This window comes from Eschrichtius robustus, chromosome X (genome assembly GCF_028021215.1).
Source record: "Eschrichtius robustus isolate mEscRob2 chromosome X, mEscRob2.pri, whole genome shotgun sequence".
Lineage (NCBI taxonomy): Eukaryota > Metazoa > Chordata > Mammalia > Artiodactyla > Eschrichtiidae > Eschrichtius > Eschrichtius robustus.
Window position 1 is genome coordinate 14,173,553 of NC_090845.1, and position 26,705 is coordinate 14,200,257.

Sequence of the window (26,705 nt, forward strand, 5' to 3'; positions counted from 1 at the left end):
CTGAATCCTCCTAAAGCACCCATTTCTACTGAAAAGCCTTCAGTAACGAGTACGGTATTTATCAATTACATAAGATGTCAAGGTTGGCAGGTATTATCTTACTCATTCCCTGATGCCTTCAGGATTAATTTTGACACTGACACTCAAGGACCTCCACAAGTTCACACCAATCTCCTTTATTTCCTTCCACTTCTGTACAGGAGAGATGTGCTTCGGCCATGTTATTTTATGACCAAATCTTGGACATTCTAGCCTAGCATAAGCCTCCCCTCCTTTCAACTAACTCTCCAAGAGTCTCACAATCTTCCCTTCTTACTGTAACCCACGGTATTTCCCCCCCTCTCACCACCCCGGACCCTTAATTCTTAAGTATCCAAGGACTACCTGTGCTCTGCAATACCTTGGCCACTACACTAGGTGGCTACTGACATTTAAATCAATTAAAATTAAATAAAATTTAGGGACTTCCCCGGTGGCACAGTGGTTAAGAATTCACCTGCCAATGCAAGGGACACGGGTTCGAGCCCTGGGCTGGGAAGATCTCACATGCCGCGGAGTCACTAACCCTGTGCACCACAACTACTGAGCCTGCACTCTAGAGCCTGCGAGCCACAACTACTAAGCCTGCGCTTTAGAGCCTGCGAGCCACAACTACTAAGCCTGCGCTCTAGAGCCTGCGAGTCACAACTACTGAGCCTGCGTGCCACAACTGCTGAAGCCCGCGTGCCTAGAGCCGGAGCTCCGCAACAAGAGAAGCCACTGCAATGAGAAGCCAGCACACCTCAACAAAGAGTAGCCCCTGCTCACCTCAACTAGAGAAAGCCCGTGTGGAGCAGCGAGGACCCAACGCAGCCAAAAATAAATTAATTAAATAAATTTTTTTAAATATTAAATTTAAAATTCAGTTCCCTGACAGAAGAGAAGACACAGAGACACAGGAAGAGGAGGAAGCAATGTGACCAGGATGATAGAGATAAGAGTGAAGTAGGCCCTGAACCAAGACGGCGGAGTAGAAGGACGCGCTCTCACTCCCTCATGCGAGAACACCAGAATCACAACTAACTGCTGAACAATCATCGACAGGAAGACACTGGAACTCACCAAAAAAGATACCCCACATCCAAAGACAAAGGAGAAGCCACAATGAGATGGTAGGAGGGGCGCAATCACAATGACATCAAATCCCATAACTGCTGGGTGGGTGACTCACAAACTGGAGAACACTTATACCACAGAAGTCCACCCACTGGAGTGAAGGTTCTGAGCCCCACGTCAGGCTTCCTAACCTGGGGGTCCGGCAACTGGAGGAGGAATTCCTACAGAATCAGACTTTGAAGGCTAGCGGGATTTGATTGCAGGACTTCGACAGGAAAACAGAGACTCCACTCTTGGAGGGCACACACAAAGTGGTGTGTGCATTGGGACCGAGGGGAAGGAGCAGTGACCCCACAGGAGACTGAACCAGACCTACCTGCTAGTGTTGGAGGGTCTCCTGCAGAGGTGGGGGGTGGCTGTGTCTCACCGTGAGGACAAGGACACTAGCAGCAGAAGTTCTGGGAAGTACTCCTTGGCGTGAGCCCTCCCAGAGTCCACCATTAGCCCCACCAAAGAACCCAGGTAGGCTCCAGTGTTGGGTGGCCTCAGGCCAAACAACCAACAGGGAGGGAACCCAGCCCCACCCATCAGCAGTCAAGCGGATTAAAGTTTTACTGAGCTCTGCCCACCAGAGCAACAGTCAGCTCTACCCACCACCAGTCCCTCCCATCAGGAAACTTGCACAAGCCTCTTAGATAGCCTCATCCACCAGAGGGCAGACAGCAGAAGCAAGAAGAACTACAATCCTGCAGCCTGTGGAACAAAAACCACATTCACAGAAAGATAGACAAGATGAAAAGGCAGAGGGCTATGTACCAGATGAAGGAACAGGATAAAACCCCAGAAAAACAACTAAATGAAGTGGAGATAGGCAAACTTTCAGAAAAAGAATTCAGAACAATTATAGTGAAGATGATCCAGGACCTCGGGAAAAAAATGGAGGCAAAGATCAAGAAGATACAAGAAATGTTTAACAAAGACCTAGAAGAATTAAAGAACAAACAAACAGAGATGAACAATACAATAACTGAAATGAAAACTACACTAGAAGGAATCAATAGCAGAATAACTGAGGCAGAAGAACGGATAAGTGACCTGGAAGACAGAATGGTGGAATTCACTGCTGCGGAATAGAATAAAGAAAAAAGAATGAAAAGAAATGAAGACAGCCTAAGAGACCTCTGGGACAACATTAAATGCACCAACATTCGCATTATAGGGGTCCCAGAAGGAGAAGAGAGAGAGAAAAGACCCAAGAAAATGTTTGAAGAGATTATAGTTGAAAACTTGCCTAACCTGGGAAAGGAAATAGCCACCCAAGTCCAGGAAGCACAGAGAGTCCCATACAGGATAAACCCAAGGAGAAACACGCCGAGACACACAGTAATCAAATTGACAAAAATTAAAGACAAAGAAAAGCTATTGAAAGCAGCAAGGGAAAAACTAAAAATAATATACAAGGGAACTCCCATAAGGTTAACAGCTGATTTCTCAGCAGAAACTCTACAAGCCAGAAGGGACTGGAATGATTTACTTAAAGTGATGAAAGGAAAGAACCTACAACCAAGATTACTCTACCCAGCAAGGATCTCATTCAGATTCGATGGAGAAATCAAAAGCTTTAGAGACAAGCAAAAGCTAAGAGAATTCAGCACCACCAAACCAGCTCTACAACAAATGCTAAAGGAACTTCTCTAAGTGGGAAACACAAGAGAAGAAAAGGACCTACAAAAACAAACCCAAAACAATTAAGAAAATGGTCATAGGAGCATACATATCGATAATTACCTTAAACGTGTGAATGGATTAAATGCTCCAACCAAAAGACATAGACTGGCTGAATGGATACAAAAACAAGACCCATATATACGCTGTCTACAAGAGACCCACTTCAGACCTAGGGACACATACAGGCTGAAAGTGAGGGGATGGAAAAAGATATTCCATGCAAATGGAAATCAAAAGAAAGCTGGAGTAGCTATATTCATATCACATAAAATAGACTTTAAAATAAAGAATGTTACAGGAGACAAGGAAGGACACTACATAATGATCAAGGGATCAATCCAAGAAGAAGATATAACAACTATAAATATATATGCACCCAACATAGGAGCACCTCAATACATAAGGCAACTGCTAACAGCTATAAAAGAGGAAATCGACAGTAACACAATAATAGTGGGGGACTTTAACACCTCACTTACACCCATGGACAGATCATCCAAAATGGAAATAAAGAAGGAAACAGAAGCTTTATATGACACAATAGACCAGATAGGTTTAATTGATATTTATAGGACATTCAATCCCAAAACAGCAGATTACACTTTCTTCTCAAGTGTGCCGGAACATTCTCCAGGATAGATCACATCTTGGGTCACAAATCAAGCCTCAGTAAATTTAAGAAAATTGAAATCATATCAAGCATCTTTTCTGACCACAACACTATGAGATTAGAAGTGAATTACAGGGAAAAAAACGTAAAAAACACGAACACATGAAGGCTAAACAATACCTTACTGAATAACCAAGAGATCACTGAAGAAATCAAAGAGGAAATCAAAAAATACCTAGGGACAAATGACAATGAAAACACAACGATCCAAAACCTATGGGATGCAGCAAAAGCAGTCCTAAGAGGGAAGTATATAGCTATACAAGGCTACCTCAAGAAACAAGAAAAATCTCAAATAAACAATCGAACCTTACACCTAAAGGAACTAGAGAAAGAAGAACAAACAAAACCCAAAGTTAGCAGAAGGAAAGAAATCATATAGACCAGAGCAGAAATAAATGAAATAGAAACAAAGAAAACAATAGCAAAGACCAATCAAACTAAAAGCTGGTTCTTTGAGAAGATAAACAAAATTGATAAACCATTAGCCAGACTCATCAAGAAAAAGAGGGAGAGGACTCAAATCAATAAAATTAAAAATGAAAAAGGAGAAATTACAACAGACACTGCAGAGATACAAAGCATCCTAAGAGACTACTACAAGCAACTCTATGCCAATAAAATGGACAACCTGGAAGAAATGGACAAATTCTTAGAAAGGTATAACCATCCAAGACTGAACCAGGAAGAAATAGGAAATACGAACAGACCAATCACAAGTAATGAAGTTGAAACTGTGAATAAAAATCTTCCAACAAACAAAAGTCCAGGACCAGATGGCTTCACAGGTGAATTCTATCAAACATTTAGAGAAGAGCTAACACCCATCCTTCTCAAACTCTTCCAAAAAATTGCAGAGGAAGGAACACTCCCAAACTCATTCTATGAGGCCACCATCACCCTGATACCAAAACCAGACAAAGATACTACAAAAAAAGAAAATTACAGACCACTATCACTGATGAATATAGATGCAAAAATCCTCAACAAAATACTACCAAAAAGAATCCAACAACACATTAAAAGGATCATATACCATGATCAAGTGGGATTTATCCCAGGGATGCAAGGATTCTTCAGTATACGTAAACCAATCAATGTGATACACCATATTAACAAGTTGAAGAATAAAAACCATATGATCATCTCAATAGATGCAGAAAAAGCTTTTGACAAAATTCAACACCCATTTATGATAAAAATGCTCCAGAAAGTGGGCAGAGAGGGAACCTACCTCAACATAATAAAGGCCATATATGACAAACCCACAGCAAACATCATTCTCAACGGTGAAAAACTGAAAGCATTTCCTCTAAGATCAGGAACGAGACAAGGATGTCCACTCTCACCACTATTATTCAACATAGTTTTGGAAGTCCTAGCCACGGCAATCAGAGAAGAAAAAGAAATAAAAGGAATCCAAATTGGAAAAGAAGAAGTAAAATTGTCACTGTTTGCAGATGACATGATACTATACATAGAGAATCCTAAAGATGCCACCAGAAAACTACTAGACCTAATCAATGAATTTGGTAAAGTTGCAGGATACAAAATTAATGCACAGAAATCTCTTGCATTCCTATAAACTAATGATGAAAAATCTGAAAGAGAAATTAAGGAAACACTCCCATTTACCACTGCAACAAAAAGAATAAAATACCTAGGAATAAACCTACCTAGGGAGACAAAAGACCTGCATGCAGAAAACTATAAGACACTGATGAGAGAAATTAAAGATGATACCATCAGATGGATTGATATACCATGTTCTTGGATTGGAAGAATCAATACTGTGAAAATGACTATACTACCCAAAGCAATCTACAGATTCAATGCAATCCCTATCAAATTACCAATAGCATTTTTTTATGGAACTAGAACAAAAAATCTTAAAATTTGTATGGAGACACAAAAGACCCCAAAGAGCCAAAGCAGTCTTGAGGGAAAAAGGCGGAGCTGGAGGAATCAGACTCTCTGACTTCAGACTATACTACAAAGCTACAGTAATCAAGACAATATGGTACTGGCACAAAAAAAGAAATATAGATCAATGCAATAGGATAGAAAGCCCAGCGATAAACCCACGAACCTATGGTCAACTAATCTATGACAAAGGAGGCAAGGATATACAATGGAGAAAAGACAGTCTCTTCAATAAGTGGTGCTGGGAAAACTGGACAGCTACATGTAAAAGAATGAAATTAGAACACTCCCTAACACCATACAGAAAAATAAACGCAAAATGGATTAGAGACCTAAATGTAAGACTGGACACTATAAAACTCTTAGAGGAAAACATAGGAAGAACACTCTTTGACATAAATCACAGCAAGATCTTTTTTGATCCACCTCCTAGAGTAATGGAAATAAAAACAAAAATAAACAAATGGGACCTAATGAAACTTCAAAGCTTTTGCACAGCAAAGGAAACCATAAACAAGATGAAAAGACAACCCTCAGAATGGGAGAAAATATTTGGAAACGAATCAATGGACAAAGGATTAATCTCCAAAATATATAAACAGCTCATGCAGCTCAGTATTAAAAAAACAAACAACCCAATCCAAAAATGGGCAGAAGACCTAAACAGACATTTCTCCAAAGAAGACATACAGATGGCCAAGAGGCACATGAAAAGCTGCTCAACATCACCAATTATTAGAGAAATGCAAATCAAAACTACAGTGAGGTATCACCTCACACCAGTTAGAATGGGCATCATCAGAAAATCTACAAACAACAAATGCTGGAGAGGGTGTGGAGAAAAGGGAACCCTCTTGCACTGTTGGTGGGAATGTAAACTGATACAGCCACTATGGAGAACAGTATGGAGGTTCCTAAAAAAACTAAAAATAGAATTACCATATGATCCAGCAATCCCACTACTGGGCATATACCCAGAGAAAACCATAATTCAAAGAGACACATGCACCCCAATGTTCACTGCAGCACTATTTACAATAGCCAGGTCATGGAAGCAACCTAAATGCCCATTGACAGACGAATGGATAAAGAAGATGTGGTACATATATACAATGGAATATTACTCAGCCATAAAAAGGAACGAAATTGGGTCATTTGTTGAGACGTGGATGGATCTAGCGACTGTCATACAGAGTGAAGTAAGTCAGAAAGAGAAAAACAAATATCGTATATTAACTCATGTATGTGGAACCTAGAAAAATGGTACAGATGAACCGGTTTGCAGAGCAGAAATAGAGACACAGATGTAGAGAACAAACGTATGGACACCAAGGGGGGAAAGCGGCAGGGGGATGGGGATGGTGGTGTGATGAACTGGGCGATTGGGATTGACATGTATACACTGATGTGTATAAAATTGATGACTAATAAGAACCTGCTGTATAAGAAAATAAATTAAATAAAATTCAAAAATTCAAAAAAAGAAGAGTGAAGTAGCCAAGGAAGCTAAGGGTTTCTGGGAGCAACCAGAAGCTGGGAGAGACAGGGAGGGATCCAAAAATAAATAAATAAATAAAATAAAAATAAAATAAAATTCAGTTCCTTGGCCACCCTAGCTAAATTTTAAGTGCTCCACAGCCCCATGTGGCTCGTGGCTGCCATAAAGGACGGCACAGATCCAGAACATTCTCTCATGGCAGAAGTCCTGGTTGTCAGAGCTGGTAGCATTACTGAGGGCACACTCACATACTGCCACACATTTGGTTGTACGTCTCAGGCGTCTGTGTCTTGTGTCTCCAACTAAACTGCATGCAAGCAGGGTTGCGGCAGCTGCTCATTTGTAATACACTACATTTAGGACTGCACTTAAGTGGACGAGTGCCAAATGCACAGTGAGTTTTTCTTCTTAATAATCTCTTTCCACTAGAATCCAGTTATTTCTACTGCAAAAAAAAAAAAAAATCTTTCAAGTTGTTGAAATACCTATTCCTAAGGCATTTCCCATTGAGCTAAAGGTATAAAAGCTTTCAAATACATTAGCTTTGAAGTACTCATTTAGTCATTCAGTTATTGTTAAAATTATGGACTACCCTTATTGATTCACTAATGCGGCCTTACTCCCAGCTGTGCTGACTTCTTCTAAAAAGTAGACTCCAGTAACAGCCTGATATCAACTCTGAACCTATGGTCCCCACAGAGACAGGATTAAGTGACTATTAGGCTCCCAGACTGGTCCATAAAAAGCTATTTTACCCACAGTACAGCTGTCTTCCTCACAGCTGCTTTTATGAGAAAAAAGTTCTTTAGCCCAAACTAAGCTCCAAATGACTTCTTTAAGATCATTTTGTTAGTTGGGAGATGCTTACTACAATGTTCTAAATTAAAGCAGTCTTCAAAGTTACAAAAGTTGCCTGGAAGGTTACTGTAAGTGGCTGTCTGGGTTTTTTAACGCTCTTAATTTGCTTTCCATATGAATTGTTGAAAAATAAATGAAAGTAGAAAATATTTCAAACAGGGCTTCAACTAAAGGTGGGAAAATGTTATGCATTAATTATGCTTAGTATATAACACAAATTACCCTTCACCTGAATGCATTTTTAATTATATGTGACCATCATAAATCCACTGTGTCAGATGTAAAATTAATTTTGGCTTTGAAAATTCTTGGATCAAAAAGGGGTAAAAGAAGTCACATCTATGATAAATAACCAAAACTGCAATAATATCAAATGCCACAATCTCAAATCTCCATTTGCATCTGCTTAAAATGCTTCACATTTCTCACTCTTCCTTACCAATAGCACCGTCCAAGTGTACATTTGTGAAAGGAAAAATCAAAATGCACTCAGTACTGCTAAGAGAACTCTCTAAAATGGAGCCAGGAGGCCACTAAGGAAGTATGACTTATGCACATGTCAGCCTGGATGGAATCTGACCTTTTGACCCAATGAAGTCATCAGAACTGATACCAAGCAGGACCCTGTGGGGCTCCTGAGCACCAAAGCCCTTCCGTGTCCCCCATTTCTTGATTACAGGAAATAGGCTTCATTCAGCCTCCCTGACCTTCCCTGAGTTCCAAGGAGCAGGTTCAAACCGATGCTAATTAGGGAAGGGAGGGGATAAGGAGACAAGGGAGGAACAGTCAAGAGAAACAACAGTGCAGCCTTGCGGCAGGGTCCTGGTTCCCCTCAAGGGACACACATAACAATATCTTTGAGCTGTTTTGCAGATGCTGAAGCCCCCACCAGGTGGGAGAAGTTAACTGCATGCTGACCACAAGCACGTAGACCCCAGACCAGTTGGAACCAGAAGGTTCCAAGTTCACCACCAACCAATCAGAAGAACGTCCACAAGCTGATCACACCCTCTGTGAACCATTACTATAAAACTCCTCACTACCCCTCCAGGTCGGGACACAGTTTTGAGGGCATTAGCCTGCTGTAGCCCCCTTTGCCTGGCAAAGCAATAAAGCTATTCTTTTCTACTTCACCTAAAACTCTGTCTCTGAAATTTAATTTGGTGTTGGGGTACAGAGGCCAGATTCGGCTTCAAAACACCTGCCAGAAACTCAAGATATTTACTGGACCCCTACCCTAAAACAACTCATGATTCCTCAAAGGCAAATATTCTCTGACTCGCATCAGAGTCTATCACAATTCTTACCAAGCAACTTTTAACAACCTCTTGGCATTCTGTCTTTATAAGCCCTCTCTCTTCCTCAGAACACTCTTTTAGGATTACACAAATCTATGTCTCCCAAATTGGTTTTTTTTTTTCTTTTTGGCCATGCAGCGGGGCTTCTGGGATCTTAGTTCCCCGACCAGGGATTGAACCCGGGCCCCCCCCCCACCCCGCCCCGCAGTGGAAGCGTGGAGTTCTAACCACTGGCAGGGAATTCCCCCAAATTGCAATTCTTAAGATTCCAAATAAACTCTTTTCCTATTTGCAGCCTCCTGTATTACTTTTTTAGTTGACACCAGTCTGTGTTGATGTGTTTGAATGTGGAACATGGATTCTGTTTTCAGATTCTGTTTCCATGTCTAATGTAAATTCAGATTTTTAAGTTACTATTTTCAGTAAACAGAAAAGAAATGCTAAAAATTATGCATATCCACATACCTAAACATCAGATTGAGATCATTCTTCCTATATATATCTCAAAAGCCAAAAACATTCTAAATATAAACTCTACAATGCCATGAGCTATCCTCCACATGAACTGGAGAGATGTGAAGCCAAATTCAAGGTCAAGGGTGTCAGCAGCAGCCATGTGATTGATACAGAGTCAGAATACAAGTCAGCTACAGCTCTGTTCCTGGTACGCATCATCTAGAAGGCAGGTGAAGCTGCTTTAAAGCAGGCCAGAAAGTCAGACTTGCTGTAGAACCTAAATATTCTGCAAAGTTCCAGAGCCTTCTATCTCACCTTGTGGATCAAGCAGAGAAATGGCACAATAAAATAAATTTTACTCACTCTCTCCTGGTACTTCCAGACTCAGAAAGACTCTACCTTCACTCTTAGAAAAAAACCTATTTCTCCTTTTATGTGCATAAGAGACGCCCCCTCTTAGATATCTGTCCTGTATGCCAGTTATCTCTACTGATTTAATAAGCAACCATAAGACTAATCATGCATGCCAAAGGAGGGTCACGATGGCCCACGAAGGGGAGCAGAATTTGCCCCCCACACACAAAATATGTCTCTTTGGCATAAAGATTATCCTGGGCTGATTATTTTTAAGAAACAGGAGACATAGGAGAAGCTCTAAAACAGAACAGAAGTTACCCTTTTGTTAGAGACATTTGCATTTATAAGGGAAACCTCCATTTGTAAGGGTGTCTCCCTCTCTGTACCAGGAAGAGAAGGGTGACTCTAAATCTCTAGAAACTCTTCTCAATGGAGAAGGCAGGGACTTAAATCCGCATAACAAACTCACCCTTGTTTACTGTGCTTTGCCTTGAAAACCTCCCATAAATACCTCCACCCCCAACATCTTCTTTTCTCTGTAGCTGGAGACGGTACTTAAGATGGTGGCTTGGGCCATTTCTGGGAGTTACTCAGTTTTCCTGGGTATACAGGAGGTATCCATGTTATTAAGCTTCTGTTTGTTTTTCCCGTTATTCCTTTATTACAGGGGGCCTCAGCCAAGAATCTAGAAGAGTAGAGGGAAAATGATTTTTTCTCCCCAACACCCATGAAACAGATTTTAGCTGCAAATATACCCTTTAGGAGGCTCCTGGTTTCCAAACTATTTACTTTCTTAGCAAGAAGGGCCAGAATGGCCATTACCCACTGTAAGTCATTGTTATTTGCTCAAGTTTAAGTGATTCCCCAGGCTTCCTGGTGTCTGCTGCCTGGTGATTCTATTACCTTAGTCTTTTCCTTCAATAAGACTTCTCCCCATCCTCATAAATGGTGGCTCTTAAGGCTATTTTTCTCCAACAAACTGATTGCAGGACATAAAGATGTTCAGTAGCAATTAGGTTTTATTGTTCTCATCTCACTTATGAGTATAGAAACTATCAAAATGTAAAACGCACAATTCCTCTGACTTCGCAATTCCCCTTTTAGGATTTCATCCCATAGAATTGTGTGTGTGTCGCTATGAGAACATATGTACAGATACTAATTTGCAGCATGATTTAAAGCAGCAAATAATGGACACAAACTAAACATTCACCAATATGAGACTGTTTAAATAAAGAATGATGTGTAGAGCAAGGCAAGCCATGTAGAAGATCCCTGTGCACTGATGTGGAGTGATGAGTACAAAAAGCAAGGAGGGGACTTCCCTGGTGGCGCAGTGGTTGAGAATCCGCCTGCCAATGCAGGGGACACGGGTTTGAGCCCTGGTCCAGGAAGATCCCACATGCCGAGGAGCAACTAAGCCCATGCGCCACAACTACTGAGCCTGCGCTCTAGAGCCCGCAAGCCACAACTACTGAGCCCGCGTGCCACAACTACTGAGCCCGCACGCCACAACTACTGAGCCCGCGCGCCTAGAGCCTGTGCTCCGCAACAAGAGAAGCCACCGCAATGAGAAGCCCACACACCACAACGAAGAGTAGTCCCTGCTCACCGCAACTAGAGAAAGCCCGCGTGCAGCAACAAAGACCCACCATAGGCAAAAATAAATAAATAAAATAAAGAAATTTATTTAAAAAAAAAAAAAAAGCAAGGGGAACGATGTCTCAAGCATGGTAGCATATGTATTTTTTTAAGGGAACATATGTCCATATATGTTTGCAGTAGGCATTTGTACACATACATGCACGCACAATCTTTGGAAGAATAACAAAAGAAATGGATGAAGGTAGTCACCTCTGGGTAAGGGAACTGAGGTGAGGTAGGGGCACATGAGAGGCAGTTTTATACCTTTTCTGTAGGGCTTAACTTTTTTATCCTGTGTATATATGTCTTAAAAATATGCAAACACACACACACACACAAAGAGTAAAGGATAGTCATCAAGGAATTAACCTTGCCAAAGCTATCTAACAGTGGCACCTACTGGTAAAATCACTTTCTATCCCAAAGTATTCTCTAAAAGAAAACCCAAGGTTCGCCTGGCACAGCCATTTCAGCCATTAGTCAGGACGTATGTTTCTGTTAAAGCCTTGTAAGGAACTCTTCACTTGTATTAAGTCTTCTGAGCATAAGACTTAAAAGTGTCATCTGGCTGGGAAGTTACAATTCATTATAGTCTGAATTGCAAGCTATAAAAATGAGTTAAGTGGACTTCCTTGGTGGCGCAGTGGTTAAGAATCCGCCTGGCAATGCAGGGGACACGGGGTTCGAGCCCTGGTCCAGGAAGATCCCACAGGCCCCGGAGTAACTAAGCCCGTGCGCCCCAACTACTGAGCCTGCGCTCTAGAGCCTGCGAGCCACAACTACTGAGCCCATGGGCCACAACTACTGAAGCCTGCACGCCTAGAGCCCGTGCTCCGCAACAAGAGAAGCCACTGCAATGAGAAGCCCACGCACCACAATGAAGAGTAGCCCCTGATCACCGCAACTAGAGAAAGCCCACGCACAGCAACGAAGACCCAACACAGCCAAAAATAAATTTAAAAATTTATTAAAAAAAAAAAAAATGAGTGAAGAATATCTCTATATCCTTCCACGGAGTGATCTCCACTCCAGCATATAGAGTTAAGTGAAAAAAGCAAGGCAGAAAAAATGGGCAGGTATGCTGTCATTTATCTAAGAAGGGGAGGGGGTTACAAGTAGACATACAGGTTTACTTATATTTTAAAAATGGAAAGAAAACCCATTAAAAAAAAAGAATTAATGGTTGCCATAGGGAAGGAAGGGACTATGCTGGAGGAGAGAGAACAGAACTAGATTTCTCTGAATCAGTGTTTCTCGACGGGGGGCTATTCCACCTGTGTCCCCAGGGGATGTTTGGCAATGTCTGGAGGTATTTTTAGTGTCACAACTGGGGTTTGGGAGAAGTGTACTACTGACATCTAGTGGGTAGAGGCCAAGGACGCTGCTGAACATCCTGCAATGAATAGGACAATCATCTGGCCCCAAATGTCAGTAGTACAAATTATATATCTAATAAGGAACTTGTATCTAGATTATATAAAAAACTCTTACAACTTAATAATAAAATGACAAATAACCCAATTTAAAAGTGGGCAAAGTATCTGAATAGACAGTTCTCCAAAGATGATATACAAGTGGCCAATAAGCATACGAGAAGATGTCCGACATCCTCAGACATCAAGGAAATGTGAATCAAAGCCACAGTGAGCCACAACTTCACACCCACTAGAATGGCTATACGGTTGACCCTTGAACAATGCAGGGCTTAGGGGCACTGACCCCCAAGCAGTCAAAAATTCGAATATAACTTTACACTTGGCCCTCTGTATCTGCAGTCCCACACCCGTGAATTCAACCTACTGGATCATGTAGTAGTGTAGTATGTATTTATTGAAAATAAAAAAAAAAAAAAACCAACGTATATGTGGACCCATGCAGTTCAAATCCGTGTTGTTCAAGAGTCAACTGTAATCAAAAAGACAATAACAAGTGTTGAGGATACGAAGAAATCGGAACCCTCACACACTGCTGGTGGGAATGTAAAATGCTGCAGCCACTTTGGAAAACAGTCTGGCAGTTCCTCAAAAAATTAAACATACAGTCACCATATGACCCACAATTCCACTCCTAGGTATAGACCCAAGTGAAACAAAAACATATGTCCATACAAAAACTTGTACACAAATATTCATAGCAGCATTATATGTAGTAGCCAAAAAGTGGAAACAGCAAATGTCCATCAGAGGATGAATGGATAAGAAACAAAGTACTGATACATGCTACAACACAGACAGATCTTGACAATGTTATGTTAAATGAAAGAAGCCAGTCACAAAAGGCCACATATTGTATGATTCCATTTACAATTGACTAACACAGGTTTGAACTGAGCAGGTCCACTTAGACATGCTTTCTTTCCATAGTAAATAGTACTACATGGTCCATGGCTGGTTGAAGCCGTAGATGCGGAACCACAGATACAGAGGAACACATATACGGAGAGGCGACTAGGAGTTATAGGCAGATTTTTGACTGCATGGAGGGTCAGCCCCTGACCCTTGCATTATTCAAAGGTCAACTGTATATGAAATGGCCAGAATAGGCAAATATATAGAGACAGAAAACAGATTAATGGTTGCCTAGAGCTAGAAGGATAGGCGGCTTGGGGATGTCAGCTAAAGGGTGTGGAATTTCTTTTCGGAGTAATCAAGATGGTCCAAAATTGATGGTGGTGGTGGTTGCAGAGATCTGTGAATGTGCTAAGTCACTGCATTATACACTTTCGATGGCTAAATTTTATGGTATGTGAATTATATCTCAATAAACTGTTAATAAAAAACCAATCACAATGGTGAGGTGTATACTCTGATAGAGGTGGTACAAGGTACAGAAGGCAGAGGCCAGGAAACAAAGGAGGTCAGAAATGGCTTCCCAGGATGAATAGGAAGTTGTCAGTAATCAGGTTTGGTTTATTTTTGTAATTAAATTTTTCATCGGTTTTATTGAGATTCCAGGGGTAAGGAGGTTGCAGGACGGGGACATCTCAGGCGTAGGGAATCTCAGGATACACCTAAAAAACTCATTCAGATTGTCCAACTATAAAACCCCAAGTGCAGGAGAGACGGGGATGCCATGGGATAAGTTAGCAGAGCAGCAGGTGACAGAGCACAATGGCCTTCGCTCCCAGCCAAAATCTTGGACTGAACGTTTTACAGGAAAAGGAATCGGTGAAAGATGAGGAGCAGCAGAAGAACAGACGGGGATGGGTCTAGAGACAGGACAGCCTGTGTGTTCACATCAGCTGTGATCAACTGTCGTCACAGTCAACTCAACCCTTTCCTAAACGTTCAGCTTGAAAACTACTGCAAAGAGAAACCAATCTAGGACTGTGTCTTCCTTCAAGGCACAACTGACAAGGTGGACGATTGAGAACAAAGTGGTCTGATATAAACTAATAACAATAAGAGTAATAAGAATAAGAAAAATCATATATAATTAAAATGTCCTGATGTCAGAGTGAAGAAAATAATAAGAATAACCCCTCATGAGTTTATGCCAGAGCCAGAAACAAAACAATGACCCAACCCAGAAAGTTAAGCCACTTACCACAGGAACATGGGCATTTGGCTCAAATTCTGTGGAATCAGCATCTGAAGATAAAGAAATGAGTTCAGTAACTCACCAATAGTACTGAAAAATACTTCAAGTAATAAGAATGCTTTTTACTAAGAGGTTATTAGAAAATCTCAGACTTACCTTTCAAGTTAAGGCAGTTTCTCGCAAATTCTATCACTGCCAGTTGCATCCCAAGGCAAACTCCTATTTTAAAAAGCACATATATAAAGCAAATGAACGTTATTTTGTACTGCTTCGTATTTTCTGTTCATTTATTTGCTGTCTATCTCCTCCATCTAGAATGTAGGCTCCAAAAAAGCAAGTTTGCTGCTGTAGCCTCTGCCCTCAGAACACATGTGGCAGGGGCAGGGAAGGGGTTGGACAACCCAAACTCGAGGAGGAATAAATGCGAGGTCAGAAAAGGGCAGGAAAGGAGAAGGCAAGGTCCAAAAGGCAAATCTGCCTCCCTGCAAATGTGTCTCTAGATCGAGGCACACTTGTGGGCTGCAGAGCTGCCCCAAAGCGCCCGACTCCTTCAGAGAATGTCTAACAACACCCCAGTTCAAGAGGGAGTCTCCGTGGGCTGGGACTTCACACCCCCTCTTCTCAAGGTAGATTCACGGCCTTAAATGCGGGCTCTGCTTGTGGGCAGCCCCCGGCTGGCCAGCAGGCTGGGATCCAAGGAGCACCTACAGGCGGGCAGGGGAGCGGGAGGTCTGTGCCCAGCTGCTGAGCCCAGAACAGCCCTAAACCTCACTGCAGGGAAACAGCAGCAGCTGGGGGAGCTGGTACCTCCACCGCAGGCTGGAGCGCGACGGAGAGGCCAAATGGAACTGAACGGAGAGCTCAGTAAGGAGAAAAGGGGACCTGTGTAGGCCCAGGCCTGTTGCCACAGGGATGTGCCCCTCGCTGATCTCCACATTCACTGCGGCCCACCGATTCTCTCCAATAAACAAATGCCAAGGAGCATTCCAGATGCTTTTATAGATATATTCAAGGTACACAGGGGCTCAAAGGAGAGAGCAGTCAATATACCGGGCACGCCAGAACAAAAGTCAATAAGCGTGAAACAGCTGAGTGCTTTGGGGGCACTTTAGAAAGTTTCATAAGGCTAGGACATAAAGAGACAGTGTGTTAAAGAGAAATTTAAAGAGCTGCAAACTATTCTACACAGTGAAAATTATCTGAAGAACGCTAACCACGTTCAGACAGAAACTAAACAAGATTACTTCAAAAGAAAACAGTGGCCCAGATGAGCTTAGATGGATAAAACAAAGCAAGGTATCAAGGTAACTACTCCTGGCTTCTCTTTTGAAAATGGATCCCAAGTGGAGAGCGTCTAGGAAGCTAATCAAAGAACAGGCAAGGGGGAAAATGAACAGTCTGATGATATTAAGTAAAGAGTACCAAAGCCGGTCCAGTCAGTTCATAAACCCACCAGCCCATGCAAGCACAGCATGAAACATGGCCTCTCCCCACTCCCTCTTCCGCCTGAATCCCCAGCTGCAGGGCTGCCTTTATCCCATCAGTGTTCCATTTCATCTGGTTCCATTGCTCCAGAAGCCATGCTTTGCAATTTGAACAAAAGCATTGAAAAGACCCAGCTCTACTAAATCTTAACAGAGCTGCCCCTGTAATGTTGGATGGTCTTTCTGTATTATCTTTTCTAGAAGGAGCATATAAATTTCAAGTTAAGCTTTTTTTTCTGATGAGAAATAACATTGTGGCATTCTGTTGAGATGTTTGCTCGAAGTGGTGAAAGGTGGAATCGGAGAAGGGCAGGTATGAACAGAGGTTCCTCCCAGCCTCTTGCTACACAACCAGAACAGTGGTAAGTTCTCCTGGGCTGGCAAATGTTTTTGGCCAAGGGCCAGAGAGTAGAGATTTTAGGCCTTGCAGGCTGTAGGGTCTCAAACTCTGCCACTGTATCGCGAAAACAGCCACAGACAATATGTAAACCAATTGGTGTGGCTGTGTTCCAATAAAGCTTTATTTACAAAAACGCTGCAAGCCAGGTAAGGCTTGCAGAATATAGTTTCCAGACCCTGTAGCAAACTATTTGGCACCTGAATATTCAAATTCAAGATCACACTTTTCACATTAACCAACTCTATTACATGTTACCCTACTAGGTGTCAAAAATCTAAAAAACTCATAGTTAGGATTCATAAACATCAGTTTTACCCAGAAAAGGAATCTTCCTTGACCGTGCCCAAGAAATCGCCTGGAGTTTTCCCAACGTTCCTCTGATTCCGAAGCCTCCTGGCACAAGAACACCACTGCAAGCAACACAAGAGGAGGGGAAATTTGACATTATTTTTATTTGTAAACTCTTGTTTTCAGCCATTCATGCTTATTGATCCCAAATCCGACACTTGGCACAGCTGCTAGAGAATACGCTTGGAGTCTGTTTTCAGAACTGATTACATGATTTCACATCCTGAACTTTCTTCTTGAAATCCTCCCAATGTTATAAAGAAGTTGCAACAATTTCTCACAACTGACCTTGATATATATTTTCTCATAGGTCTTTGCAGCACGTGAGCATAGTGACTGAGAAGCTCAATTCAATTAAAAATGCCACTGAAAGAATTATCTGAATAAAAATAGGTTAAGGTTCTTTTAAAAGTACTTTTATACAAATGTTAAGACCTCTGGGGCTTCCCTGGTGGCACAGTGGTTAAGAATCCTCCTGCCAATGCAGGGGACACGGGTTTGATCCCTGGTCTGGGAAGATCCCACATGCCGTGGAGCAACTAAGCCCATGCGCCACAACTACTGTTGTGTGCCCGTGTGCCTAGAGCCCGTGCTCCGCAACAAGAGAGGCCACCGCAATGAGAAGCCCGCGCACGACAACGAAGAGTAGCCCCTGCTCACCGTACCTAGAGAAAGCCCACGCGCAGCAACAAAGCCCCAACACAGCCAAAAATAAATAAATAAATAAATTTTTTTAAAAAAACAAAAACACAAGCGTTCAAGAGAAAAACCCAAGGGCCATGCTACCCTCACAACACAATGCCACCCCCAAAAGCTTTATTGCTTACTTACAAAATAAAACCTAGAATCAAAGGATGTGGAAAAGAAAATAAAACCAAGAGAGGAGGGAGGATTGTCATTCTTGCACTTTAACTTTGTATATGTAAGGTCCACCTCTGCATCTTTCAGTAGCATCAGCTCACTTTCCCGCCAATACGGTATCGTCATCCTCCCCAGAATAAAACCATCTCCACTGCACGTGCCCCTAACATTGACATGGCACGTTTCAAAGTAAATGCAGCGTGAATGCAGCACAGCCATCCAGAATCACCACGAGTACTCCAAACTACACTTCAAAATGCACAAAAATTAGTAATTGGGGTAAATCGAATCATGGAAAAACTCACAATGGCGTTCTCCTAACTGGAGTGGATGGTCCTCGGTACTTACTCAGCTTTGCAGAGTTTCTGCCAAGCTTCGTGGAATTTCACAGCGTCCTCAGTTTCGGTAGTCTGCTCCAGATCAATGGAGTCTATGTACTAAAAACATGCAACAAGTTAAAGGAACATTTCAGGAAAATAAAAACTGGAAAATACTAGAGCCATCTAATACTGACACAATTATTCGATGACTACTTATTATGCAAACACTGTACTGGTCACTTAGCATAGAAAAGCACCATCTCTGTCTTGTGGCTCTTACAATCTTTCAGGCAGGTTATGAAACCAAATAAACAGGCATCCACATCACAGGGAGGTAATGGCTACGATGGGCAAAGAAGAGAACGCTGCAGAAGGAACCAGGAGCCGCAGCTGATACGTATGCGGACTGGAGAGAAGACAGGCAAGAGCGCCTTCGGGGAAGCCCTCTGGGAAGGGGATGTCCAAGAAGCTAAGCCCTCGAGGATGAGTGGACGCGAGCCGAGCGCGTGTGTGCAGTTGGGGGGCAAGTGGGAAGGGGTGCGGGGGGTGGGGGAGGGCTGTGAAGGAACAGCTTCAAAAACCAGAAAGACAAAAAACAAAAAACAGAAAGTGGTGACCACTCTGGGGACCTCAAAAGAAGCTCCATCCAGTGAGAGAAGTTTATACTTGAAGCCACTGAAAGATCTGAAGGAACAGAGAGCGATCTTAGAAAAATCACTCTGGCTCAGTGAAGGAAAGGGAAGGAAAACTGAAAACCAGTCGGGAAATTACTGCAAAAGCCAGGCGAGATAAACACAGCACAAGCCCATGATTCAAACAGTACTTAGTAGAAGCCACCATCAATGAATTCTACTACGTGAAAAACATGTACAACAATTCCTATGTACATAACAGTCCCTATATGTCTCTATTATTTTCGAATTTCTGTTGTAAAAATTACTATCTGAATATATCTTAAGATACAAAATTTTACTTTATAAAATTAGTATTATAACAGATTTTCTATTGTTTTCTTTTTTCTATGAGGGTCTGGCGGACTAGGAAGGGAGAGGAAGAACAGGGAGGGAACTGTTCCCTGGAAAGTCAAAAATAAACAGTGACTAGAGAAGGAAGCTACAGAGAGGTGAGAGAAAACCGGATAGGTCCTAAGCTGGAAGTTACTAAGTTTCCTGAACATATAAGTGTATCTTTTGGCTCATTATATTAAGGTTTTACCATTTAAATCAAGATAATAAGGCCTCCCTAAACTGTGATATACCCAGAGAGAATAACATTAAATATAAACATTTATATAGGGAGAGAAAACTCTAGAAAGATATGCATCAAACTGGGAACGACAGGTACAACAAGAGAAGTGGGATTTCACGGAGGAAGAACCTTCCACTTTCTGCATTTTACATTATGCTTTGCTTAAATTTTCTACACTGAGCATATACTACTTCTATATCTAACAAAGAATATACTCAAGCTATATATAACTCCACCTCTGCTATCCCATAATACTGTTTAAAAAACAAACAATCACTGTTTGCCAGATATCAGTCCTTCAAGTTAGAAAGGGAAATATATATAAATATGGCATTTTAAAAATCTGGGTTCAATTCCCACGCTAAACGGGAAATAAAGTTCTATTATTTTCTCATTAGACAAACACAAAATAGTTAAATGAGCATGAAGTATATATGTCCCTGAATGTGCAAAGCCTAATTTCAAAAACTGTGCCTTAAACCTGTATGCAGAAAAAAGTTAACAGACTGAAATCCTTGGAAATGCCTGCTTACAAGTTTGGGCCTTGTCTGGCATCTGGAACTTGGATCTGGGGAGGGTTCCCACCATTCCCAAGAACCAGTAAGAGTGGCTCAGTGTGCCTACAGTGTTTGAAGAAACAACATGATTTAAGCTGAACACCTGCTTTCCTCCTGGGAGTCTGGAATTTTGACACTCAGGAGGCAGAGAGCATCTGTGTGACCAGCTCCCAGTAAAAACCCCGGGCGCTGAGTCTCTAATGAGCTTCCCTGGTAGACAGCACTTCACCTGTGCTGTTACAGCTCGCTGCTGGGGGATTTAAGCACGTCCTCTGTGACTCCACTGGAGGAGGGCTGTTGGAAGCTTACACCTGGTTTCCCCAGACTTCATCCCACGTGCCTTTTCCTTTGCTGATTTGGCTCTGCATCCTATCACTAAAATAAGTCATAATCGTGAGTACAGCTGTATGCTGAGTCCTCTGTGTCCTCCTGGTGAATCATTAACCCTGGAGGTGGACTTGGGGATCCTTGAACACAACCTGCCTCTCTGCAACACGAGATTTCACAATGAATGCCTGAAATATGCAGAAGACCAGGGAGGGGCTCACCATCAGATTCAACTTGCGGTTGATGGCCAACGCTGAGTGTTCCAGGGCTTTGAACACGGAGGCATAGCAGTCCCTGAGCTTGGTGTATTTGCCAACCAGGGCTATGGAACACGTTTTCTGTAACCTTTCATACCTGGGAAGGAAAACAAGCTTAAAGGTTATATGCATGTAACATCACATCACAAGCATAATGACAGCCACTGTTCTTATCCCAAGGCACTTTTTAAAACCTGAGGAGCAGACGTGCCTTGAACTTGATGTACTTGACTCAGATTCCCCACCCCACCCCCAAAGAATAACAATCTGTACCCCAAGAGATTTGAAAATCATGAGAAAGCCCAACATTGGCTTACATAAGCAGGCAAAGATATAAATCTGAGGAGAGTATATCAGAGAAAAAATTAAAAGCATTAAAAATAAAAAATAAAAAAGCTCTCCCCAGGCTTCCCTGGTGGCAGTGGTTAAGAATCCGCCTGCCAATGCAGGGAACACAGGTTCGAGCCCTGGTCTGGGAAGATCCCACATGCCGTGGAGCAACAAAGCCCGTGTGCTACAACTGAGCCTGTGCTCTAGAGCCCGTGAGCCATAACTACTGAGCCCACGTGCCACAACTACTGAAGCCCACGCGCCTAGAGCCCGTGCTCCGCAACAAGAGAAGCCATCACAATGAGAAGCCCATGCACGGCAACGAAGAGTAGCCCCCACTCGCCGCAACTAGAGAAAGCCTGTGCACAGCAACAAAGACCCAATGCAACCAAAAATAAATAATAAATATTTTTAAAAAAAGCTCTCCCCATCTCATAAACATGAGCTGTCCTGAAATTCATTTATAACGTGACACTGTATAAGAAAATGCATTCTCAGTGTCAATAGGAAACACTCCAATACTAACTTTGTAAGGTGATATAAGAAAATGCATTCAAAGTGTCTACATTAAAAATTGTTACATTCCCAGCTGGCCCACAAAAGCCAGGTTATTTATGGCATTCCTGAAGAATGGTGCTGAGAGAACTATTTAAAATACTATAAGCCACTTAGATCATTTTTATGAGAAAATTCCATTCTACATGAGACACTCAATCACATTTTACCATTAGAGACATAATCTTTACCGTTGCTTTCGTCAGGAGATCTGTTCAAGGAACATGAAAAATGCCTGGTCTGGTACTAAGTATGCGGGAATGTCACTTGGGGCTGAAGATCTTTTAGGGCTTTGAAGCAAACTGTTCCCCAAACAGCTTAGAACAAAAATGTTAGCGGGATGAGGAATATTCCTCCTTCATATCAACATCTGCAAAGAGTGAAAGAGAAGCCTGATGGAAACAGGCTGGGAGGTGAAAAAGGCACAAGGAGCTAAGAAGTCAAAACTGACAGCAGAGGTGGCTTTCTAGGAAGGTGACTGAAGAACGTGAGAGAAAGATGGTAAACCTTTAACTTACCAGTTAATTTTATGTCGCTGTGGAGACTGCCTGCCTGCCTGACCGTGCTTCGCCCCAGCTCTACAGAAAGGACTCAGGTAACAAAGCAAGTTGGTATCAAGCCAAGATTCCAAGACGATGTGGGGTCGGGGGGCGCATCCTGTCCCTCCTTGCACCCACTCCTCCTTCCACTCACTCGTTGCGGGTCTTCCCGGGGCGGGGTGGTCGGGGGGAACAGGGGAGGCCACTGGGTCAGTCCAGCCGCCGTCCAGGGAGGTATGCTGAGCCCACGCCCCCGTGCTCTCTTTCCCTCTTGGCCCTGCAGGCTGGGCTCATGGAGCACTGCCCGGACCAGCCAAGCACCTCCCTCCCCTCGTGCTCTCCATTCAGCCATCAGCTGGGCGTGACGCAGCAGCTGACACTGCAGTCAGCTGGTCGGCTTTGTAAGCCCATCCCCCAGCAGGAAGGTTCCCGGGGAGGCAGGGTTGTCCCCACCTCAAGACCCAGGCAAGTTCTTCCACCCAGCTCAACCAGGGACCCCTGGCCTATGGGCAGCACTGGACCTCCACGATCAACGCCGTCCCTTTGACCTCTGTGTGCCTCCTTGTATCTCTCTACAGGCTGTACTGAGGGGACAGGGCCTAAAGAATGGACACTTCACACTGCCATGACCAATGAACCAACATCACGGCCAACATGATGCAGAGGGACTGATGCTCAATATCCCCTTTGCTTGAATCCTGAACTGAATGGTGGCCCCAAAAAACATATGTCCCCCGGAACCTATGAATGTGCCCACATCTGGAAAACAGGGTCTTTGCAGATGCAGTTAAGTTAAGGATCTCCAGTTGAGATCATCCTGGATTAGAATGGACCCTAACTGCAAAGACAAGCATCCTTATAAAAGTGAAAGGAAGAAGACACAAAGGAGAAGGACATGCGACAAGAGAGGCAGAGACTGGAGTGATGCGCCCACAAGCCAAGGAACACCAAGGAAGCTAGCCCCCAGAAGCCAGGAGAAACGCATGGAACAGATTCTCCCTCAGAGTTCCAGAAGGAACCAACCCTGCTGACACCTTGATTCAGGACTTCTAACCTCCACAACTGTGACAGAACAAATTTCTATTGGTTTAAGCCACCCATTTTGTGGTAACTTATTACAGCAGACACAGGAAACTAATACAAAAACCAAACACTGGCTTTAAAAAGCACAGAGGCATAGAGTAAAATTTAGAACTATTACCAACACAAAGAGTTAAAATATTAAAGTTTCTAGTGCTTAAAGAGGATCAGCCCCAAGCTACTCAGAAAATTCCTACAAAGTGACTGATTCCTTAAGCATTCTGGAGGACAGGGGCTTAGCTGTGTCACCAGTCATGGGAGCACCTACGTTCCGAAAATGCACTTTGTTCGTGATTCTTCTTGCCCCAGAAATTCTAAAACGCTTTTAAAATTTTAAAGTGAAAGGGCAAAAGAACTTTCAATCTACTAGTCATCTACCAAAGGTTGGGATTTTGTCATCATCAAATCACTTAAATTATTGTTACCGACATCAGTAACCAATAGTGCCTGATGTGATGTTAAGGCCTGGTGTATTTTCTCTCATAAGTGCCACAACGTGGTACTAGTATCCCCCCATTATATATGGATGGGAGAATAAGCCCAGAGAGGTTAAGTAATCTGCCCAAACTCAAACAGCTAGTGAAAGGAGAAGCTGGGGTCTGAATCTATGGTGCCTGACACCAGAGCTTACGTTTTTTCATTGAGATATAACTGACATACAACATTACATTAGTTCCAGATGTACAACCTAATGATTCAATATATTTATATATTACAAAATGATGACCACGATATTCTAGTTAACATCTATCACTGCACATAGTTACAAATTTTTTTGTGTGATGAGAACTTTTAAGATCTACTCCTTAGCAACACCAGAGCCTTCATTTGTAACTACTGCGCCTATTGCCTCTACTTCAGCTGCAGGAGAAGTCAAGCAGCCAGGACTTTATGGAGTCACGCCTCATCAACATTTAGTAAAAGAAAACAGGTGATGGGGATTTAATCTGTATACGACATCAAATTAGACAAACCTTGCTGAAATTAATATGATTGTCTTAAAGCTAAAACCTATCAGGGGTTTTTAATGCCGATACTGATAGTTAATAACTGCAGGATAGAACAACAATGCCATAGCCAAAACTTCCCATTCAGAAGGATTTTCTTTAAGAAATGTTAGCCAAATCTTAAAAATAAGCAAAACAAAACAAAACAAAGCCTGTAGCATTTTAAACTGTTTAAAATATTCAGAAACTAAATAACAAACTAATAAATAAATGCTTCCAAAGGTTTTTTAAAATTCTGGAATCCAAATGCCTTCAATTCACTTTGCTTTAGTAGAGCAAAATCAAAGGCCCCAGAAATCTTCAGAGCACAGCAAAACACCCTAACAATATGCTAGAGCTTTAGCTATTTCCAGAACCAAACATACCCATGTGGAAAGTGGAATGCTACATAGTTACCTTTTAAGGTACACCTCAATGCTACCCCCAAACCCAAGAATTATGAAAAATTACATTAGTAATTCCTTTCACAGTACCTGTCAGCCATATTTCTCCACTTGAAAAGCAAATTACTTGCAGAATCCCCAATAGGCAGATCCAATCTCTCTTTGAAATATTTAACGATGCCTTGTTCCTCCAAAAGCACAGGTACTCGGTAGGTGGAAGAAACATCGTGGATACATATAACCTGATTAATGATGATAAAACACCATATTTAATGGAACAACTCAAGTATGCCACAAAAATGAACGTAAGAATGAGCCAAAACTCAAGAGAGATGGCAGTTTATTTATACTGACAGAAGAAAACCAAGAACACAGCAACCTAAACAGGAGTCAGAATTAACACAAGGTTAGTTGGATCTAATTACAAAACACTGAAGTCATTATTCTACATCTGGAACCATGGATGCTATGGTAGAATATATATATTTTTTCCCTATATACACGTTCTTTGTTCCTAGTTCCTGGCACAGGGCTTCAAAAACATTCACAATTTCCTGAGTTATAGGGGTAACTTTGTCAAGTTAATGAGATGACTCAGGGTGGCCCCTAGATGACTTCAGGATGGGAGTTGGTCACCAGAAAAACCAAGCAGGTCATTAGAAGGCTGGAACTTTCAGCCACCTGACCTCCACGGAGGGGACAGGGGCTAGAGACTGAGTTCAATCAGGTGACCGATGATTTACTCAATCACGCCTACGTAATGAAACCCCAATCAAAATGCTGAACATCAGGACTCAGGGGAGCACCCTCGCTGGTGAATTTACAGATGTACCGGGAAGGTGGTGCACCCTGACTCCACAGGGATAAAAGTTCTTGTGCCTGGGACTCTCCTAGAACTTGCCCTATGTCTCTCTTCATCTGGCTGTTCACCTGCACCCTTTACAATTAAACAGTAATCATAAGTATAGCACTTTCCGGAGTTGTGAGTCATTCTAGAGAATTATCAAACTTGAGGTGGTTATGGGAAGCTTCAACTTTGTAGTCAGCCCGGCAGAAGCGTGGGTGGCTTGGGACAACAGAAACCTGCGGCGAGTGTCTGAAGTGCAGGGCAGTCTTATAAAGACCTGCGGAGTCCGATGCTCACTCCAGGTAGTTAGTGTCTGAGTTGAACTGCAGGAACCCCAGCGGGTGTCAGAGACTTGGTATTGGAACATGAATGCTTTATATGTCAGTATCCAAGACACATGGCCCAAGGCACCATCTTCTAAGCCTAGGTTAAGGCAGTAGCAATGAATACATACATCTTGTCTTCTAAGTGTGGGTATGAAGTTTGTTCACTCATTTGTTGTTGCTGCTGCCTCTGTAGTTGCTTTTGTCTGTGCTCCCTTCATTTGGGTAAATTTAGAAGCACACATTAACACAGTCAAATTAATTACACTCGTGAGGGGAGAAAGGCTCTTTTAAATGCCAGGTGGTGTGGTTGTTTTTCACACCCTAATGAGCTTTCACCACCCTCTCAGGTACATGCAAAGGGCTACTGGCAGGCATTTAAGGATCTGCCACATCCTAAATAAATGCCAAGAAATGTTCTGCCAACTTTATGTGTTCAGTCTTTCCCAATCCATAGCTATCCAACCAAGGGTTCCTAAGCTGTTTGGACATGGACAACTTGATACTTAAGACTACTGTGTCTCACCCATGCATTCCCTGATACAATTCAAAGTGCCAAGATGTCACTGATATGAGGCTCCATCCCAATTATTAATTAAAATTATTGATAAATCTCTGGACAGCCACAACTCCCACAAGTGGAAGGCATGAGGTGTGGAGCTATTTACTCATTTATCCTCCAAGCCAGAGACATTTTTTCAAATATCATGGTAACAGAACATCACAGAGACGCCTGTGACTTTCCATTCCCTCCTCAGCAATCCAGGTGAGA

The 26,705-nt window shown here is 42.4% G+C and overlaps 1 protein-coding gene across 8 annotated transcripts in view; it reads right to left on the bottom strand.

The window, feature by feature from the left end:
* The window catches only part of CTPS2 (CTP synthase 2), a 129,924-nt gene that overhangs the window by 65,300 nt on the left and 37,919 nt on the right, over positions 1 to 26,705 (bottom strand). For all 8 annotated transcript variants that reach the window (XM_068532805.1, XM_068532807.1, XM_068532809.1 and 5 more), the window contains 6 exons: positions 24,854 to 25,005; positions 20,834 to 20,966; positions 18,509 to 18,597; positions 17,267 to 17,361; positions 15,224 to 15,286; positions 15,074 to 15,117 (listed from right to left, as the gene is read on the bottom strand). In XM_068532805.1, the coding sequence (XP_068388906.1) occupies positions 15,074 to 15,117; positions 15,224 to 15,286; positions 17,267 to 17,361; positions 18,509 to 18,597; positions 20,834 to 20,966; positions 24,854 to 25,005 (576 nt within the window). The remainder of the gene's footprint in view (positions 1 to 15,073; positions 15,118 to 15,223; positions 15,287 to 17,266; positions 17,362 to 18,508; positions 18,598 to 20,833; positions 20,967 to 24,853; positions 25,006 to 26,705) is intronic.